The 20206-nt window shown below is 37.3% G+C and overlaps 1 protein-coding gene across 1 annotated transcript in view; it reads left to right on the top strand.

The window, feature by feature from the left end:
- The window catches only part of adss2 (adenylosuccinate synthase 2), a 32710-nt gene extending 17425 nt beyond the window's left edge, over positions 1 to 15285 (top strand). Inside the window, exons 6-13 of the mRNA XM_055018353.1 lie at positions 4933 to 5040; positions 6212 to 6293; positions 6377 to 6503; positions 9687 to 9841; positions 11384 to 11508; positions 12960 to 13057; positions 13339 to 13488; positions 14567 to 15285. Of these exons, the coding sequence (XP_054874328.1) occupies positions 4933 to 5040; positions 6212 to 6293; positions 6377 to 6503; positions 9687 to 9841; positions 11384 to 11508; positions 12960 to 13057; positions 13339 to 13488; positions 14567 to 14619 (898 nt within the window). The 3' untranslated portion in view covers positions 14620 to 15285. The remainder of the gene's footprint in view (positions 1 to 4932; positions 5041 to 6211; positions 6294 to 6376; positions 6504 to 9686; positions 9842 to 11383; positions 11509 to 12959; positions 13058 to 13338; positions 13489 to 14566) is intronic.
- Positions 15286 to 20206: the final 4921 nt, after the last annotated feature.

Raw genomic sequence — 20206 nt, 5'->3', positions numbered from 1 at the left:
CTTTTGTGTCATGATCAGCTGCTCAGTTTCTTTGTAAACAAATACTTTAAAGACTAAAGTAGGCCATAGATTCAAAAAAATAGAACTTCTTGCATTCCTCTGCTTTGATTAGCTGCAGGTTTAAAGTGTTTTTGGCTGCAGTGAGTCATCCTATTTTCCTTCTGCACGATTTTGGAGGTCGTTCATCTTTTGTTGGCACATAGACAATGCTGTTATTACACACTAAACTGCACAAGTCACACACAGTAATACTGCCTAACTTGCTAATTGTGGTGTGCAAATGTTGTTACAATCATAATACTGTATAATAACTTTCAGTCAAGGAAAGAAATACTACATCAGCCTTTACCTGACCGCAACATATTGTATATTTATTATAAACTCTCACTGTAGCCTGTAATCTTGCTTGTACAGTGGTCCCTTGTCTGTCGTGGCGTTACGTTACAGACCCCCCTACAATCAACGAAAATCCACAAAGTAGTGACCATATTTATTTTATTATTTAAAGGCTATATAATTCTATGTGAAATGGACAAAGCCAGATGCTGAATGCTGCTACACATTGGAGACAGAGGAGACTGATGCTCCGGTCGCTGAGCCAATCAGAGCCCAGCGCTGTACGCTATGCATTTTTTTAGATTAAATATTCTCTTAATATGTTTTAATTATTATTTTTATATAATAGAATAATTAAATAATATAGCGATTGCAGAGCTGGTCACTATGAATGAACTGCTGTGCTGCAATGCACCATGGGAGTTTGGGGTGTTGGGGTTTTAAATGGCATTGTTGTGGTTTATGTTAGTGGTACAGTGTTATTAGTGTTTGTGTTTTTTTGTGGTTTTAGCCTAGTTGGTTTGGTTAAGTGTTATGTTGTCTGGACCGTGAGTGTGAAGTGTGTTTGATGACTTCCTGCCACATTTTCTATAATAATGCTCTGTGTGTGTGTCAAAATAAAAGCATCTGCCAGTTGCAGAGTGCTTAAAAAGCAGACATCTTTTCTCCAGTCTCGTTCTTCAACGCAGCTCGTCAAAATAAGGAATATATAAAAATACCTATATTCCACAAAATCCCGCGATAAAGTGAAAAATCTGTGATATCAAATGCAATTTAAAAGTCTGCAATATAGTGAAACCGCGAAAAGTGAACCACGATATGGCGTGGGACCACTGTATTCCTAATTTCAACAAGGCTCTGGTCTTTATTTTCATACTTAAAACAGCTGTATTAATTGTATTTGTAGCAATTGACAATATAGATGTGACCACCTGAGCTTACAGCTTCTGTTGAGTCTGTGGAGTTTTATAGTGAGTTTCAGCTCATTGCTTTGCTCTCTGTAACTGCTACATGTGTAAATAATCAACTGATCTAAAAGATGATGAAATGTCAGTGTTGTGTTTACAGCACGTACTCCACTATTTCAGTTTTTATAGTGTGTGAAATGACCACATTTGCTTTAATTTCAATGACACAACAAAATACAGAACGGCTTTTTTTGACATAAAACAGAAGAAGCAGTAGAAATAGTCAGTATCAGGTAAATTGTATTAAGAACCTTTATTGTCATTGTGTTTTCACAGCGAAATGTCGATTGGTGACTCCCAGCTATAGATAGAAAATAGAAAGAGGCACACTATATGCACAAATAAAATAAAAGAATTAGTGCAGATGAACAGTAGGATGGGTGGCAAAGTGCAGTCCAGTGCAAGACTCAGTTCTTTATTGCACATAGTGAGTCTGTCTGTGTGTGCAGGGGGGAAATGGATTGGACAGCTCTGGGGAAAAACAATTTTTCAGTCTGGAAGTTAGAGTTTTTATGATCATGATACATGTATTTCTTTTAATACATGCATGATGGAACAGGAACCTACATTTCCTCCTTCATTCATTTGCACATACATTTATATTCAGTTTCCATATGCACATAACTGTCTTTCCACAGTTACAGATGAATATATTCTCAGCACCGCTCTGCTTGGAGGCGTCCTCAGAGACATCAGAGGATAAACAGACAGAGTAGCAGCCCTGAAGCAAGTGGAGTTTTTAAACAGAGCGAGTAGCAGGACTTCATTATCGAGTGGCTGATTGAACAAACAGGTTCATGCTGATGGTCACATTTTTACTCTCTTTGCAAGACAAAGATTATTTTAAATGGTAAATGCAGGTATTCAGTAGTCCTGTTTTATTTCACTCAAATTGAAAACATTTTTTTCTTATTCGTTGCTCGTACAGGCAGTGAAGCAAACCGACATATGTGAGGAATGTTAAACTGAGCCTGAGGACGATTCAGAATATTAAGCTGGAGGGAGACCCAGTGTGTTCCTCTTCAGAGCTGACTTCTCTTTATATGCTCAGCAAACTGAAGCACCAAAGTCCCAGCCAGCTCCTGTGTGTCTGAAAGAGTGTGACGGAGCGAAAGCATGGTCACCCTTAATGGCACCGTCATTATAAGCTTTCAGCTGATTGTTCTGTCAGTCTGGTGGATTTCCAGCATCTCCAGGCATGTTGCAGTACGAGCTCTGCTGGAAGTCAGTTAGATCACACAGTTTAGATTCATGACATGCCACAACAAACACAAAGGTGTGTTTGAAATTACAGTTGTACACCTGAGATCTTAATTTTGTAAACTTGTGCAAGTAAGTTTGGATTTTTTTAATTGTATGTTTAAAGCTTTCAGGCTTAATTGATGCTCTACATTAGGTTATAGAATCAGGTCAGAATCACCTTGGTCAATTTATAATTGAGGGACTTTTGAAGTCCATGGGATATATCTTGCATACATTTTTATTAGAATTAAAAAATCTAATTTTTTTATGTTCATTATGATCATGTCTTTACAAATTCCGTAATTATTTATTATGGAAACAATCACTTGTTAATAAAAAATGACTGGATATCACTAAAATGTCAACTAAATAACCATCTGAATTTAATAACAACCACCTTCTAATTAGCTAAACAATAATAAAATGAGCAGATTCAAAAATTGTTTTGGTTGTGTTCTTTTTATTCAGTTGAGATAATCATGCAAGATATTTCTTTTTTGGCAATATATCAGATTTTATATGGAAAATAACAAATTGTATCTGTGTGTGAGAAATCACTTTCCACTAAGTTCCCCACTACAAAAACACCTCTCAAGGAAGTGTGTTAATTCCAGATCACATGACCTGCTCCACATGATGTCATTTCCTCCTGAAGAAAAGTCTGGCCAGACTCCAAGGCTTTCTGAGTTATTTAATATAAAGTAGTGTGTGAGTCAAGTGTGGATTTATGGCATGTCAGCAGGTTTACTACAATATCTTTATAAATAACTTTCAATTTCAATTTTACTCAATTGTATATATAATATTTAGAAGAATCTTTCTGTAAAAATGCCATGTGGTATTTGGTTATAGGAGGCCATGTTGATTTTGTCAACTATGATGAAAAAAGTCCCACAGTTATATATTGACCCAGTTACTAATGTACACTTTAGTATGAATTGTATAAATATGTATAAACTTTACAACCGATATGCTTAAATCTTGCAAACATTTAAAACTGAATGCTTAAGTTTTGATTTACCGCATTTTAAATGGTGTAATTTTTCCTACAGATTAGCCAGACTTTCTTGTGAACTCGGGTTTCTTAACAGTTAAAACAGCACAAGTCTGATTCCTAAAAACAAAGACGAGACTTTCAGTCCTATGGCTTCACTAAAGCGCAGCAAACAAGCAACAAAGTCACAGTAAGAAATGATTAGATTTATTGCGCGAAATGTTCATTTTCTGTGCTGTAACGTCACTGTCACATCTGCCAGGAAAACCTATATATATTAATTTTAAAGATAGGTTATTTATACTTCGAAATGTGGTATTTTTAAATTTTCGTTGTCACAATTTATTGCAACATATTGTTCTTTATTATGTTGAAGTGTGTACTTTACTTCATTATGTCAGTTTTATGCTCTAGAGTATGGTGCCACCAGAAGGTTGTAGTTTCTAGATACTTTTCAATCCAAGATTTTACCACAGCAACAGATGATAGACATACAATAAATTGCATAATGGTACCTAAATTGGGATTGAGTGTGATGACTGTTTGAAAGAATGATTTCCTCTCTGAACTTCTCAGATGCTTTCACTTCAATAATTGTTTTTAAATGTCAAGTTATTTAATATTTCACAAAAGCAAATATTAACAAAACGATCCACAGATGTATGCAGCGAAAGCTTTCACCGTCTTACTTTCTTGACTTCTCTCTGGTGCACTTTGCACACATGGCGACTGGATCCTCCACGTTTTACACCGACTGGTGCTGATGATGAAACTCAATAACCCCACACAACCTTTTGTCTATTTCTGTTCTGTAGTTTGCATGCAGGGTAGGCAAATGTTGCTGTGCCAAGCCTTCCTTTTAATAGGCCGAGCTCCCAGAGGTGCATGATGACATCTGGTCATATGTAAATGTGTTTTCATTTTTATAGGTAATGTCTGAAGTCTTTCTTTGATACTCTGTCATGTATGAAGTGGTCATGACTGTGGAAATAAAAGCTGACAGAGTTTCCAGTGATCCAGTGTTGTGAGAAGATATGTTGTGTCTGAGTGAGTGTTTAACTTACACTTTGTTACATGAGAGATAAATGAGCATCAGTGGATTGTTCACATCACAAGTTTGCACTCACTTCATAGTTATCAGCTGTTTTAAGTGTGATTTACACCATCTCTATGTAGGTGTTCTGTCTGTTGTAGATTCTGCAGTCTTTACTTTAGTACAGAAAATCCATGACTTCAAAACACTCGTGAACTTTTGCTCATGTAAGACTCAGAGGGTTAAAGCTACATTCTCCAGCTGTGTGAATGACTTGATGAACTTTGAAACTGTAAAAAGGAAAGCTATATATTGAGATCACATGTTGATGCTGTTTCTTGTGTTTCCTTCCCTCCCAGCCTCGGCACGACGAAGAAGGGGATTGGTCCGGTGTACTCAGCCAAGGCAGCACGTAGCGGTCTCAGGATATGTGATTTGCTGGCAGACTTCACTCAGTTCTCTGAAAGGTCTGTTCCGACCGGACTGGATTATTTCACTTTTTAAACTGACATGTATATTTTAGTATCCAGTGTGTTATGATGACGCTCTACGTCGACCACTGGGTCATTAAAGTCTGCAAGTAATCTTCTAAGCCTTCCAGCCCTTTAAAGTTTGTTTGCACAAATTTTTCTTCAGTTTTATTGTCTGTTTTCAAGAAGACAGTTAGGAACTCAGGAACTTCATCTCCATTTTTTTAGCAGAAGAACCAGGATCTAAACAGGCATTAAAACATGAAAACCGTCCTTGAAGTTGCTTCAGATCCAGGAAGTTCCAGTGAATTTGAAGGCTTATCAGATGCAAAAACAGCAAACATTAAACATAAAACATTCATGTTACAATGTAATTCCACCAGAAATGTATGCTTACACCAGAGCTGCACAATCAATTTGATTTTAATCCCGATTTTGGCTTCTCATAATAAAAATTTAAGCTAACTTGCTCCCCTCATAGAAAACAGCCTGTGTAGAGAAAATCACTTGATTTCCACTTGGGTAAATCTGATATTAGAGCACCTTATTTCACTCTTTTCTATGTCATTTTTGGTTACAAACCTGAGTTGCTGAAATGCAATATTAAATGGAGACTAGAGGCTTCTCTGTGCACAGCAGCTCAGTAGCATGTCCTGTACGCCGCATTAGAGGAATTTAGGAAACATGAGTAGATTGTAGTGTCTGTCAGTAAGCCCAATTAGAAGAAAAGCTGGTTTTATTTGAGTCTTAATAAAGATTTGTAGAATACCAGGAAAGTAGTGTAAGTTAGAAGAGAAAGCAGTGAAATAAAAATCAATGAACAATTGTGAGAAATAATTATGATCTCAATACTGATCAGGCTAATGATGCTTGTAATTTTGATCATGCGGCCCTAGTTAGCACATATTTATACTACAGCGCCTTTCCAGATATACTTCATGTTATAGATGTTTATTCTTCTGTCTTTCACGTGAATGATGGGGCTTTGTTTTATTAGAGAGTACTGATAATTACCTGAACATGGTCTAAATATTGCTCCTGAGTTATCATTCCTGCTTCACCACCTTAAAAAAACAGCCTATGTCAGGTGCAGTGAATAATATCCCAGAAGCCCGGTCGGGGAAATGAGAGTAAATGAGTTAAAGCTGCTCTCTGTTTTGTGTTCCAGGTATAAAGTTTTGGCCCAGCAGTACAAGGCCATGTACCCTACTCTGGAGATTGACATAGAGGGAGAGCTGGTCAAATTAAAGGTATTAAAAATCAACTAAAAAATATTTCTGGAAACATTTAAATGCATTTTTTTGTGGGAACATTTAGTATTTTCTTGCTTTAGGACTACGTGGAGCAGATCAAGCCCATGGTGAGAGACGGTGTTCACTACATGTACGAAGCTCTTCATGGCCCTCCCAAGAAAATCGTGGTGGAAGGAGCCAACGCAGCATTACTGGACATAGACTTTGGTCAGTATTTTGCTGCGTGTGTGTGTGTGTGTGTGTGTGTGTGTGTGTGTGCGCGCGCGCGCATGTGTTTTGCAATTAAGCACGTCCTACTCTTAACATTGTGTCTATAAATTCTTCCTAACTTCTTTGGGCTAACCTGTGCGCTGAGAATAAATGTCATTTCTGATTGCAAAGCGCCATTCAGTGCATCTGCAGTGACCCAGTGATGTTGCCCAGAAACACTTAAGCTTTGTGACGCTCTTTACAAACGCCTGCTTGGAGCTCAGACTAGATGCGCCGGTAAGTTTAACGGTCACCGATGTGCTGTGGCATCCGGGCTTGACGTGCACTTTCACGAGTTTAAACCACTGAACGCCACCTGCCTGTGCATGAGCACGAAGGCACCGTGTGTCAGCAGTCAGTGATCAGAATTACAGTAATCATCCGAAGTAAAAGTATCCCCATGAGGCTGATGTTTTAAAGCATGACAATTGTGTTTTTCCTTTCAGATAATGACAAAACAGACTAAACTGTAACAGAATAGACCTGCCATTACCGCCAACGTAGAGCTCCTTGCCAGAAACCTCGGCGTTTTATTTGACCTCAGTTTCGCTCCCCATATCTAAAAAGTTGTCCAGTCTTGCTTCCTCCAAATAAGAATAATGTCGAAGATAAAGTGGATGCTCTCATATCCAGACCTGGAACAACTTGTCCATAAACTCCTCTTGTCCCGTCTTGATTATTGCAACTCCCTTTTTTCTGGAATTCCCGTAAAGCTCCTCTGTCACCTCCAACTTGTCCAAAACACAGCAGCGAGGCTTCTTACCGGTTTTAATAGACGACATCACATCACACCTACATTCTTTTTTGAATTGTTTTTAATATTTTACTGATCACTTTTAAAGCTCGCCAGGGTCTTGCCCCAAACTACATTTGTGATCTTTTGACCTCATATGAGCCAGCCTTAGATCCTCAGGTGGATCCCTTTTTAAGTCGAGGCTTAAATCTAAGGGTGACTGAGCGTTCTCCATCAGGAGCCCTCGACCTGTCTGAGGAGATGAGGCTTACAGAGTCAGTAACTTCTTTTAAATCATTTCTGAAAACCCACTTTTATAGGCTTGTTTTTATGTGAGGTTTACTTTTAGCTTTCTGTAGTTTTAGTCTTTTATTCTATATTATGTCCTGTTTATTTTAGATGTTCTCTCTTGTTTTATTTTACTTTTAGCTCCCTGGTTCTTTAGTGTGATGTCGTCTCTAATTCTTTCTCTATTTTTTTGACTTTCAATTTTAACCCTCAATCTTGTTCTTTAATTGTCAAACTGCCTAGTTCCCTTGTTTGAGTTGCGTGCTAATCTAGCTAATTATTCATTTAGCTGATTATCAGTTTTATTATTTATTTTTAATTGACTGCTCTGACTTGTCTGCTATATCTTGTTTGTTTGTGTGTTTGCATGTTTTAACTGTCAAAGCACTCTGTTCTTAAGGGTGCTGTAGAAGTAAAGTTATTATTACTGAACGCAGTGACGGAGCAAACTAAATTACAGTCGGGGGATTATCAAAACACCATATTTAGAATAACCGATGCACACAGAGTCCTGCACACTGATAACCAGACAACCTGTTTCTGACTGACTGCAGTTAAATGTGGTGAGAAAACTTCACAGTAGGATAGAATTTTTAAATATTTTCCCATTTTAAGCTTCACAAAACTGTTATTTGGAATAAAGGGCACATGGCTGCTTATGGACACACCAGACTTGTTCTGTGATTGCACAATAATCTCTGTTCTGTGAACACTGAGGTGGATAGCCTCCAGTATCTAGGTTTGGAAACCCGAAGCCAAAAAGGCGTTGGGTTTAGCACAGTGGTTGAAACTATTTTCTGAGCATATTTTGAATATCTGATGTACTGTCTGTCAGTTGTTTTTACCTCGAGGATGTTTTCATGTCTGGTTAGACCAAAAACAGACCAGTAAAAGTGTGTTTTGTGCAGGTTGTGTTTTTCTTCTTAAGCAGCTCCATTATTGAAAAGCCGGTTGGCCTCGTTCCAAACTCAGTCACAGCAATGTAGGTGTGTTTTGTCATGAACCACTGAGCGTATCCAAAGGTGCAATTAGGTGTAGCATCCAGTGATCGAAGGAAGACAAATCAGTTTTCTGCTCGACCATCTTTGATTTGCTTGGATATTTGAGATGTTGGTGAAATTTTGCCTTGACATACCAGATATTTCCTAAATTAAACTGTGAGAAACATTGCCTGTTGTACTTTGAGCACATTGAAATTTGAGGCTTTTTGAACAACAATATCTCAGGAATGAGGTAAAAGACTGAACTTTTCATTGTTATTTCTCATGATGCAGTTAATTCAGAATCTACAATACTGGTGAAAAATTGGTGAAAACATTATAAGCCTTCTTCAAAAATGATCTTAATTCTATTTGGAAAACCATTTTAAAACTCTTTTTTTTTATAACCAGGATCAGGTGTGTTCAGTCAATTATGAAAGCTCAATAAAAAAATGCTTTTTCATTTTTATCATCAAGTATTTCTTATTAAAAAGTATTCCATGTCTTTGCTTTGTATTATTGTTAGATGCAACAACATAAGTTTCAGAAAAAGTCATTAGTTGACTTTTGTTGTATCAGTTTTTTTCTTAATTTGTCCTCAAAGATGAGACTTTTCAAGACAACTTAAATTTTTTCAGAATTCAACTCACCCATAATCAGTGACATGATGACAAATAACTGAAAATTCAGGCTTTTATCTTAAATAGTTCCTGAGATATTGTCGTTCAAACATAGCCTCAAATTTCAATATACGAAAAAACATGCTGGAAATGACTCAATACTAAATTCACTATAAATATCTCGGAAAGTATTTCATATAAGTTTCAAGCAAATCAGGGATGGTTGAGCAGAAGGCCTCTGGTAATTTAAGTAGAATAACCCTCTCAGGACTTGTGAATTTGGACTAATTAGAAACTATATCAAGACAAAACAAATATATCTGCTTTGTCAACACAGTGTCTTGTCTGGAAACAGCTCACCTTTCCAAACCACACCGCTGTAGGTGATGTAAGAAAAATGAAATAAATTAGAGATGCATGAACTGAGAGGATGACAGGATGTTTGCATGTTTGTTCAAGCACTTTTTGCCGTATAAAATGTATAAAGTATGACCAGTTGTCATTCTTGGTGTGTTTGCAGGGACGTACCCGTTTGTGACGTCGTCCAACTGCACGGTGGGCGGAGTCTGCACGGGTCTGGGGATGCCGCCTCAGAACGTGGGCGAGGTTTACGGGGTCGTCAAGGCCTACACCACCAGAGTCGGCATCGGTGCTTTTCCCTCAGAGCAGAGCAACGTAAGAGGACGTGACATGAAATCTAAAAAGCAGTTCAAGGGTGGATTATATGATGCAGAAAACTCAGAATCAGCTTTCATGGCCAAATACGTACACAACATACAAGGGATTTGGTTTTGGCTGTTGGTGTCACCCTAGGAATAAGGAAAGAGAATGATTAAAAAAAGAAACTATAGAGAGAAGAACAAAAATAAAATTTAACACAATATATATAGATATTTACAAGCTAGAAAGGTATATAAACACAGTAGCGCAAAATGATAATTGCTAGATGATGATACAGTGCAAAAAGTACTGTCCATATCCATTGGTATATTGTGTGTTGTACAGGTGTGCAGGAATGGCTCAGCTGTTTATTAGTTTATTAGTGGGGAAGAAGCTGTTCTTGTGTCTGGTGGTTTTAGTGAACATGGATCTGTAGCGCCTGCCAGAAGGAAGTGGGGAGAACAGTTTATATCCAAGGTAAGTGGGGTCTGTGATGATGTTCTCTGCCCTCTTCCTGGTTCTAGTGGAGTATTGTTCCTGGATGAAGGGCCAGGAGGCTCCAATGATGTTCTCTGTAGTCTGATTCTGTCCTGCTGTGTGGCTGTAAACTCACAATATTTACAGCATTAATGGTGCTAAAAGTTGTCGTACAGTATTACTGAGAAATTCAGAACAAAACTCCTCATGCAGACATGTAATGCATGTGCACATACCGTGGTCCAAACATTTCAGAATGGATTGATTCAACTGTAAACTTCACAATCTTTGCTTTCAAACAGCACCACCCAGAGGAGGTTTTACAGCACTGCCTAATAACCAGCTGTAGCATATTTAACCCTCCTGTTGTCCAAAAAACATTGTTTCCTTGTCTGAAAAAAATCCAAAAATTCAGAAAAAAAAAATTTCCACAAATTTCTGAAAATTTGCAAAACCTTCAGAAATAAAATTCCAATAATTCCTTAAAAGTTTCCTATCAGTTTTATTTATTTATTTATTTTTTAAAACCCAAATTTGGCAAGAAACTTCTTGCAAATATTTTCAAAAAATGAGTAAAAATCTTCCAAAAAATCCTAAAAATATCTAATATGATTACATATATATCAGTAAAACTTCTAATATTTTCTTAAGAACATTCACAAAAAAAAAAATCAACCAAAATCCAGTGAAATTTGCTGGATTCTAGTTGATTTTTATGTGAATGTTCTTAAAGAAACATTTTTAACATTTCCTTTGTTCCACCAAAAAATGTTCAAAGATTTCCTAAAAATGTTGAAAATGTAAACATCAGAAGTTTCACTGTGAAAATATATTTTTTCCCCACATTTTCAAACTTTAAACTGGGTCAATTTTGACCCGCAGGACGACACGAGGGTTAATTAGTTAAGGCCAGTAAATGAGTCTATGACGCCTCCACATGACCCAAACTAAAGGACAAATTCAGATGCTGCGTTTTAATGTCTGGACATTTTTAGTTTCTATAACTGCAGGGTGACATGGAGCTCATTAAACATTAACAGGAGGCTCAGGAGCTGTCTGAACTCACCTTGTTGTTTTTAGGAGATCGGAGAGCTGCTTCAGACTCGAGGGAAGGAGGTTGGCGTGACCACGGGCAGGAAGAGGCGATGCGGTTGGCTGGATCTGGTGCTCATCAAATATGCACACATGATTAACGGCTTCACTGCGTGAGTTGAAGTTTTTATGTGTTTTGACAATATAGACTTCAGACTTTTTATGTGTAACAAGACTTAAATTTTAAAGGACCGAGAAAGGATAAAAGATGTTTCTTCTTTATTAGTTTTATGACATAAATGTTATTATAGGCCTTATTTAAATACTATCTTTTAAAATAATATAATGTAGAAATATATGAAAATAGATCCTAGTTCTACTACATGTTCATACCATTGTTAGTTTTTTCTTTTATAGATTCATTTTTTTATTAATATTTCTTTATATTGCCACATTATTTTTTTTTATAGAAGTTCATTTCTTCTCTTTTTTTTATTATTTTATTTATTTGTCTTTGTATTTCTGCTTTTATTTGCCTTTTCTTTTTGGATACATTTCCTGATTAATATTGCTGATATTGCCACATTATAAATTTTTTATTCTATTTGTAAGCACATTTCTTCTTTTTTTTTATTATTTTATTTATTTGTCTTTATATTTCTACCATTATTAGCCTTTTCTTTTATGGATTATTTTTTTTTATTAATATTGCTTCATATAGTAATATTATTTATTCATTATTTTATTTATAAGCACATTTCTTCTTTTTTTATTATTTTATTTATTTGTCTTTATATTTCTACCATTATTAGCCTTTTTTTATGGATTATTTTTTATTAACATTGCTTCATATGATAATATTATTTATTCATTATTTTATTTATAAGCACATTTCTTGTTATTTTTTATTATTTTATTTGTTTGTCTTTACATTTCTACTTTTATTAGCCTTTTCTTCTATGGATTATTTTTTTGATTAATATTTCTTTATATTGCAACATTATTATTTTATTTTATTTATAAACACATTTCTTATTTTTTAAATTATTTTATTTATTAGTCTTTATATTTCCACTTTTATTAGCCTTTTCTTTTATGGATTAATTTTTTGATTAATATTGCTTTAAACTGCCTCATTAGTTATTTTTCATTTTATTTATTCTTCTTTATATTTCCACTTTTATTTTATAGATTTATTTTTGGAATTTGGCACTGTTACTACTCCATACTAATGCTTGATTTAAAAAAAACACTTTGATATGTGATCATATATGTTCTTAAAATGTATTTAATGTTGTGGATCCCAGGAAAATTCCACTGTAGTGAAAACTGGCGAGGATTCAAATAAATAAAATGCTCCAGCAAATATAATTACAGTAAATCAAAAAGAATAAAATCCCAAAATATGATCAGATCAGTTTAAATGTGTGGCGCAAAGCAGAACATGAAAAATGAAATGTTGCGTTATTATTAACAGTAGGCTTTATTTTAAAGGTAAGTTTTAAGAAATGAGGGAATATTAACAGCAAGTGTAGTTTTTTTCCATCATCTTATTTTCTTGCTTTATTAAAGGAAGATCAGTTTTGTCTGATTAGTAACTTGCTGTGTAAATATTGTCTTCCAGTATAGCCCTCACCAAACTCGACATACTTGACGTGTTCCCAGAGATCAAAGTGGGCGTAGCGTACAAAGTCGACAACCAAACTATACCTCACTTTCCAGGTGAGCTGACGTGTGAATGTGGAAGTTAATAGTGTTGTTTTTTTCTTCTGTCTTCCCTGTTTTTGCTCAGTAGAGGTAGTAATACGAGTGTACAGCAGCGTCCGGTGTTTGAAGACAACCTTACCTTTGTATTTACACCAAATCAAAAAGTGGAGCTGATGCATCTCTGACGTTTACAGTCAAACTGCTTATCCTCAGGGCAGAAGCATGTCGATCTGATTGTCTCCTGTAAAGCTAACGGTGTGATATTATCCTTCCCGACCTCACTGATCTGTGAAAAGCCAATCAGGAGGTGTTGCAGCGTGTGGAGGTTCAGTACGAGACGCTGCCCGGCTGGAACAGCGACACATCGGCCGCTAGAAGCTTCGAGGAGCTGCCTGAGAACGCTCAGAAATACGTTCACTTCGTTGAGGAGCATGTGGGAGTGCCTGGTATGGTCACACTCACACACTCACACACACACACACACACACACACACACACATATATATGCATACATGTAATGACTGATAAACAAAGATTTTAAAATTCTGTCTGGCTAACTGGAATGTTGCAAAAATACACTGTTAACTAAAGTAAACTTAATTGTAGTGCAGGATCTGTTCATTTTTGTTTTGTTTTTAGGGTGACTATAATCAAATTTTCATTTTTTTTTTAACCATTTGTTTTATAAAAGGTCAGGAAATGGCATAAATTAGGAGTTCCCGTAGCCTAATTGCTTGTTGTGTCCAAATGGCAGCACAAATCTCAAAGATATTTAATTTTTTTCTTACATAAGACTAAGAATAGCTGCACATTGTCATCCCTGTTTAACCCTCGTGTCGTCCTGCGGGTCAAAACTGACCCGTTTCAAAGTTTGAAAATGTGGGAAAAAAATGTATTTATTTTCACAGTGAAACTTCTGATGTCCACATTTTTAGGAAATCTTTGAACATGTTTTGGTGGAACAAAGGAAATGTTAAAAATGTTTCTTAAGAACATTCACATAAAAATCAACCAAAATCCAGTGAATTTAGCTGGATTTTGGTTGATTTTTATGTGAATGTTCTTAAAGAAAATATTATTAGTTTTACTGATATATATGTAATCACTTTAGATATTTTTAAGATTTTTTGGGGAAGATTTTTACTCATTTTTTGAAAATATTTGCAAGATTTTTTTTGCCAAATTTGAGGGATTTTTTTAAAATAAAACTTTTAAGGGAAACTTTTAAGGAATTATTGGAATTTTCTTCCTGAAGGTTTGGCAAATTTTCAGAAATTTGAGGAATTTTTTTCTGAATTTTTGGATTGTTTTCAGACCAAGGAAACAATATTTTTTAGAGTGGCCATAAGTGAAGACAACAGGAGGTTTAATCGCTCCAAAGCAGTTCATAGAAACAAGCCAAATTCACATTTTGTTTTCTGCTGTCTTTTTTTTTTTTTTGCACATTTCAAAAGTTTGCCTCATATTTACCCTCAGAATTATATGCAAACAAGAACTTATGAGACTGTGCTGCTGTGTTTTCAGTCAAATGGATCGGAGTGGGCAAGTCTCGGGAGTCGATGATCCAGCTGTTCTAGACGAAGGGGGGAGAACCGCTAGCAGAGAGGATGCACAGCAGCCAGAAAACTGCACCCTTCTTCCCTTCCTCCCCTCACACAGCCGACCTACCTTCTCAACTCTCCGACAGAGACGAGCGTCACGTCTGTTTCTCACCACCGCGCCATCGGACCGGACCTCTCTGGATCAGACTCTCATCAGACTGACCTCCATGTTCGAAGCATCCGTCTGGATTTTTAACAGTTTTAAACTTTAGAACAACAGCATCACAGATCTCCTTTAATCGCCCCAGCTGTTTATCTCAGACTCCCTCGGCGACACCAGCTGCCGTCAGGTCTGAGAAGGAGGCGAGGGATCAGACTCGACACGCAGACCAACAAACTGTCTGCAGGCGTTTGGTTGGTCAAACGCTGTTCAAGTGTATTTTTGTTAATCTATGCTGTGATTTTAATGCGCTGTGCCAGTCCCGGTGTAAATCATTTAAGAAGTTTTAACCTCAGCACTAGATGCTTTGGACTGTGTCTGCTTTATGTTTTATTCTGCCAGGTGTGCAGCACATCCTGACACGATAAAGGGATCCTTTAAGATTTTAAATGTGTCTCTTTGTGTTTTCGTCGTCAGACATGTTCCGACTTATATTGCCTTTCATTCAACCAAAATAAAGATTAGCTTTTGATTTTCTTGTAGCTAGAGGTTGCTTCTACTGAATGCTGACGGTGAAAAGTCGACATACATCTTCCCTTGTTTTTGTTGTTTTACAGGTTCATCTTAGCAGGGGAACTTTTCATAAACCAGCCTAGAGAATCTCATATAACTAACTCTTTTTTTTCAGATCAGTTCAGTAGAGCAGCACCTTTCCACTCACATTCTGGTGATTGCTATGGCCTTTCATTTCTTTGCACTTTCAGCGCAGTGTTCTGTTGCCATGGGAGGAAAATAATGGTCAAAACTTATGAATTGATAAATAATGTATAAGACGGATGGTCATCGTTCTTTTATTATGGTTCAGTTTTCTGCCATTGTTGTAACATGCGTCTTTAAACTCAGAAAAACAAGAATTACATTATGCCATTAGTAATAAAAAGCTGATGCTCCTCGGTTCAGCTTTTCTACAAACACGAAACCGGTTCTGGTTTTCAAGCCTACGTTTGAACTGTTCCAAAGAGGAAAAAAAGATTTAGAACCTAAATGTTTGTCAGATGTGAAGCTCAAACTGCAAACTCGAACATTACTAATGGATGTATCTCATTTAAAAAGGGAAAACAACAGATTTGGGCTGCTAATAAAAGCATTTTACACATTCTTCTTGCAGATACTTGATGTCTGCATCATCCATGATTACCGCATATAAATGTTAGACTCGAGTAAATATTTGCAATAAGATGCTAATATGGTTGTGAGCTCTGGATAGTGACCAAAACGATGAAATCGCGGATACAAGCATCTAGAACAGAGGTAGCCAAGCGCCTGGTTGCCTGCAGGGACCATGTGAGTTGACCATGTTCTAAAAATAACACTAGTCGCCATTAAATTCCTTATAAAAATTATAGTTGCTGTTCTTTTTTAATCAAAAAAAGGTTACATTAGTGCAGATTTTAAATGACAATATTTAATATATATATATATTTTTTTTAAAACAAAAATGTCTTCGGCGTAAATGAACTTTAACCTTGTCCGAAGTCAAAGTTCACTGCGCATGTCAAACCACTACGTCACTGTTGAAGCGGGCGCAGACACTTTGGGAAGCTAGATGTGGTTTTACCCACGAAACATGGCAGAAAAGCGAAAGAGAAAACACTATTTTCACGATGACTAGGAGGAAGAGTTTTTATTATTTTTACGACAGTGAGAGCTAAATGTGTGTGTCTCATTTGCGGGGCGACTATTGCGACGACAAAGCGGCACAATGTGAAGAGACTACTGGACCCACTACAAAGCTTCCATGCTAACTAGCCACCTGGTAGCGCACTACGGACAGAAAAAGTCCGGGACTTAAAGGCAGCTTTGGGCAAGCAACAGTCTATTTTCACGTGGCCAGCGATAAAATCACAAAAAGCAACTGAGACTTCGTTTAGAGTTGACCGGTGTTCCAGTTTAACTGGTGATCAGGTTAACTGGTGATAGTTTCCGTCTCCAGATGTTTCGTCCGCAGATTCGTCACGATCAGACCTGGATTTACGTGAAATAAAGATACCAGATAAAGAAGACCTCGCCGAAAAACGTCGGCATCACTACTTAATAAAGTCTGTATCCATATAAATATCATCTACAGACAGTAAAAAGAAACGTGCGGGCCGAAATAAAAAACACGTATTTTTCAAGTAGGTGAGAAGATTCGAACCCACGTAATCCAGCGATAAAATTACAAGACCACCGTTTTACTCATTGTGCTACAGATCAGCTCGACAAGTATTCTGCTTCATCTACATAGATCACTGTCATCCTGCCAGGTGTTTAACACCTGGTGATTGTTCAGGAAACACGTCCATGTCAACTGGGGATAATCACAACTTAACACAGGCTTCCTGGTTAAGAACGAGTCAGAAAACTATTGTCTCACCAAGAAAACCCACAACATGAAAGCACGTCCACTGCTGTGTTGTGTGTTAGTTTGTGTGTTCAGTGGAACAGATCCAGAGCAGAACTTCAGGTTTAACTCGGGTTTGTTCTCAGAAACACCCAGACCCTCAGCAGCCTCCCATCAGAACAACACGCAGCAGAACATCAGCTGGATTTGCTAAAATACATCGGAACAAACTGAGACCACGTTGTTTAAACTAGTCACTCAGAAAACAATAAAAACTCGTTCAGTCATCCACGTCCTAACCGTCATTTCAAAGCACGTTAACCGCTGACAATATATTTTTTTAAAGGAAGGGATCCGACCTGGTCAAAACAAACAATATATTTGTGTGATTTGTGTCTTCCCAAACATCCTGGCTGGTTTAGAAATGGCAGAAGATACTTTTAAAGATGTCGCAGAGGAAGACTAGAGTGAATTGTGGTGTTTGACAGGATTTGATTTAATGACATGTTCCTAATCCACCTTAGAGTACATGTAGGCTAAATATACAAATATGGCAGCACAGTATCTTCAGAGTCCAACAGGAATATCTGTAGCTGTAACGTTCAAATGTGACTGTAGTCTACTTCAATACCTCCAATAGGTGCTTATGGCTCCCTGTGTAGAGCGAATAAACCATTGTTTGTTTTGACCACATCGAATCCCTTTACTTCCTTTTTTAAACAATATTGTCAGCGGTTAAAGTGCTCTGAAATGACGGTTAGGACGTGGATGACTGAACGAGTTTTTATTGTTTTCTTAGTGACTAGTTTAAACAACGTGGTCTCAGTTTGTTCCGATGTATTTTAGCAAATCAAGCTGATGTTCTGCTGCGTGTTGTTCTGATGGCAGCATGGCAATTTTCCGCCGTTCCGCGGAAATCCGCCGTTTTAATTTTCAAATTGATCATGTCTGTGAATCGTCCAAATCCGTTGAGAAAATTTTAGGGGGGGTGAGGTATGTTTTTGTTATTCTTGCTCCCGGTTTTTGAGAAGCGCTCGGCGTTTCTCCCGCAGCGTAACAAAGAGAACCAGTCTAGCTCCTGCTGCATTGTAAAAGGCCTTGCGATTGGTCGAAATTGGTTCGCTGCCAACGATTGGACCAATCAAATTGCTCGATGCATTCTTTTGTTACAATTCATGGCGGCATGTTCGTGTTGGAATTTTGAGCTATTGGGATCGTTTTCGGTGGAATCATGAGGTTTTTATCGAAAGATCAAGAGTCATCGGTGCTAGAAATAGATAAAAGTGTCAAATATTATCAGAGTGGGTCAGTTTGCTTTAAAATAATCATTTTGATTTCTTAAGCCATGAGTCAGAAGTACTCACTATAAGTAAAATATTTGAGTCATTTAACAAAACATTGGGTATTTGACTCATGACTCAGGGCAAAATGAATCCCTGATAGTGTTTAAAGAGTGTTCTGTAAATGTAAAAAAAAACTGACACAGCTGACTCCATAGCGGAAACTGTGACATTAGAAGTGACTTTGTGACCAGTGTAGAACTCCAGTGTAAATAGTGTTAAAAGACCTATAGAACTGTAAAGATTGTAGGACTAAATGCAGTGAGACAACATTGAAGAAAAAGTAAGTTAACTTTTCATTAAATTAACTTATTCATTACAATCTAGTCTTCTGTAATTCTATGCATGTTTTTCATTCTAAATCACCTCTATTTTACTAAAAACCTCTCGGCTTCAGGGGGGCTGCGCCCCCCTGGACCCCCCCTGAAGATTGTATACCAAGCATTTTCAGCTGAAATCAAAATTTGCTGTTGCCATGCCTGTGATGGGAGGCTGCTGAGGGTCTGAGTGTTTCTGAGAACAAACCCGAGTTAAACCTGAAGTTCTGCTCTGGATCTGTTCCACTGAACACACAAACTAACACACAACACAGCAGTGGACGTGCTTCTATGTTGTGGGTTTTATTGGTGAGACAATAAATAGTTTTCTGACTCGTTCTTAACCAGGAAGCCTGTGTTAAGTTGTGATTATCCCCAGTTGACATGGACGTGTTTCCTGAACAATCACCAGGTGTTAAACACCTGGCACGATGACAGTGATCTATGTAGATGAAGCAGAACGTTTGTAGAGCTGATTGGTAGCACAATGAGTAAAACGGTGGTCTTGTAATTTTATCGCTGGATTACGTGGGTTCGAATCCTCTCACCTACTTGAAAAATACGTGTTTTTTATTTCGGCCCGCACGTTTCTTTTTACTGTCTGTAGATGATATTTATATGGATACAGACTTTATTAAGCAGTGATGCCGACGTTTTTCGGCGAGGTCTTCTTTATCTGGTATCTTTATTTCATGTAAATCCAGGTCTGATCGTGACGAATCTGCGGACGAAACATCTGGAGACGGAAACTATCGCCACTTAACCTGATCACCAGGTAAACTAGAACACCGGATTTGATCATGTGATGACTCCCGTCATGAAGATCACAAATGGCTCCAAAGCCAAACAACCAGGACATTGAAGGTGCTGCTGGAGGAGCTGTTAGCTGAACATGGTGACCTGTTACTACACAGAAACCACATGGATCAGCAGGGGAACAGTTTTACAGCGTTTTTTGTCACCGTTGGCCGAAATGAAAGAGTTCATGCAATCCAAAGGGGAAGACACCTTGCTGCTTGAGGACACTGAATGGATTCTTGCCCTTGCATTTTTAACGGACATCACTGGGAAACTGAACCATCTGAACTGTGAGCTGCAAGGTAAAGGTAAGACATGATAAGCTCTGCAATGCCAGGCTTCCCATGAACAAAATAAAGTTTTGAGGGTTTGAACAGTATTTGGCTGCAGAGCTTGAGTTTGGAATATGAGGAACTGAACTTTTAGAACATGTGTTGTGTTTTTGTGCACAACCATAAGTAATTTAATTGAAGGGAAATCTCTGTAAGTTGCATGCATGATAATCTACTGTAGCCTTGTGGTGCACCTACTTGGTACCATTAATTTATGAATATGTTTTCTTCTCATTAATGTTCATTTGGGCTTTTTTTGACAGCAGACCTTCATCACAGCAGACATCTTGCCA

Source organism: Amphiprion ocellaris, chromosome 16, assembly GCF_022539595.1.
Source record: "Amphiprion ocellaris isolate individual 3 ecotype Okinawa chromosome 16, ASM2253959v1, whole genome shotgun sequence".
NCBI classification, from domain to species: domain Eukaryota; kingdom Metazoa; phylum Chordata; class Actinopteri; family Pomacentridae; genus Amphiprion; species Amphiprion ocellaris.
The sequence above is the reverse complement of the archived record's forward strand: the minus strand, read 5'-3'. Positions and strand labels throughout refer to the sequence as shown.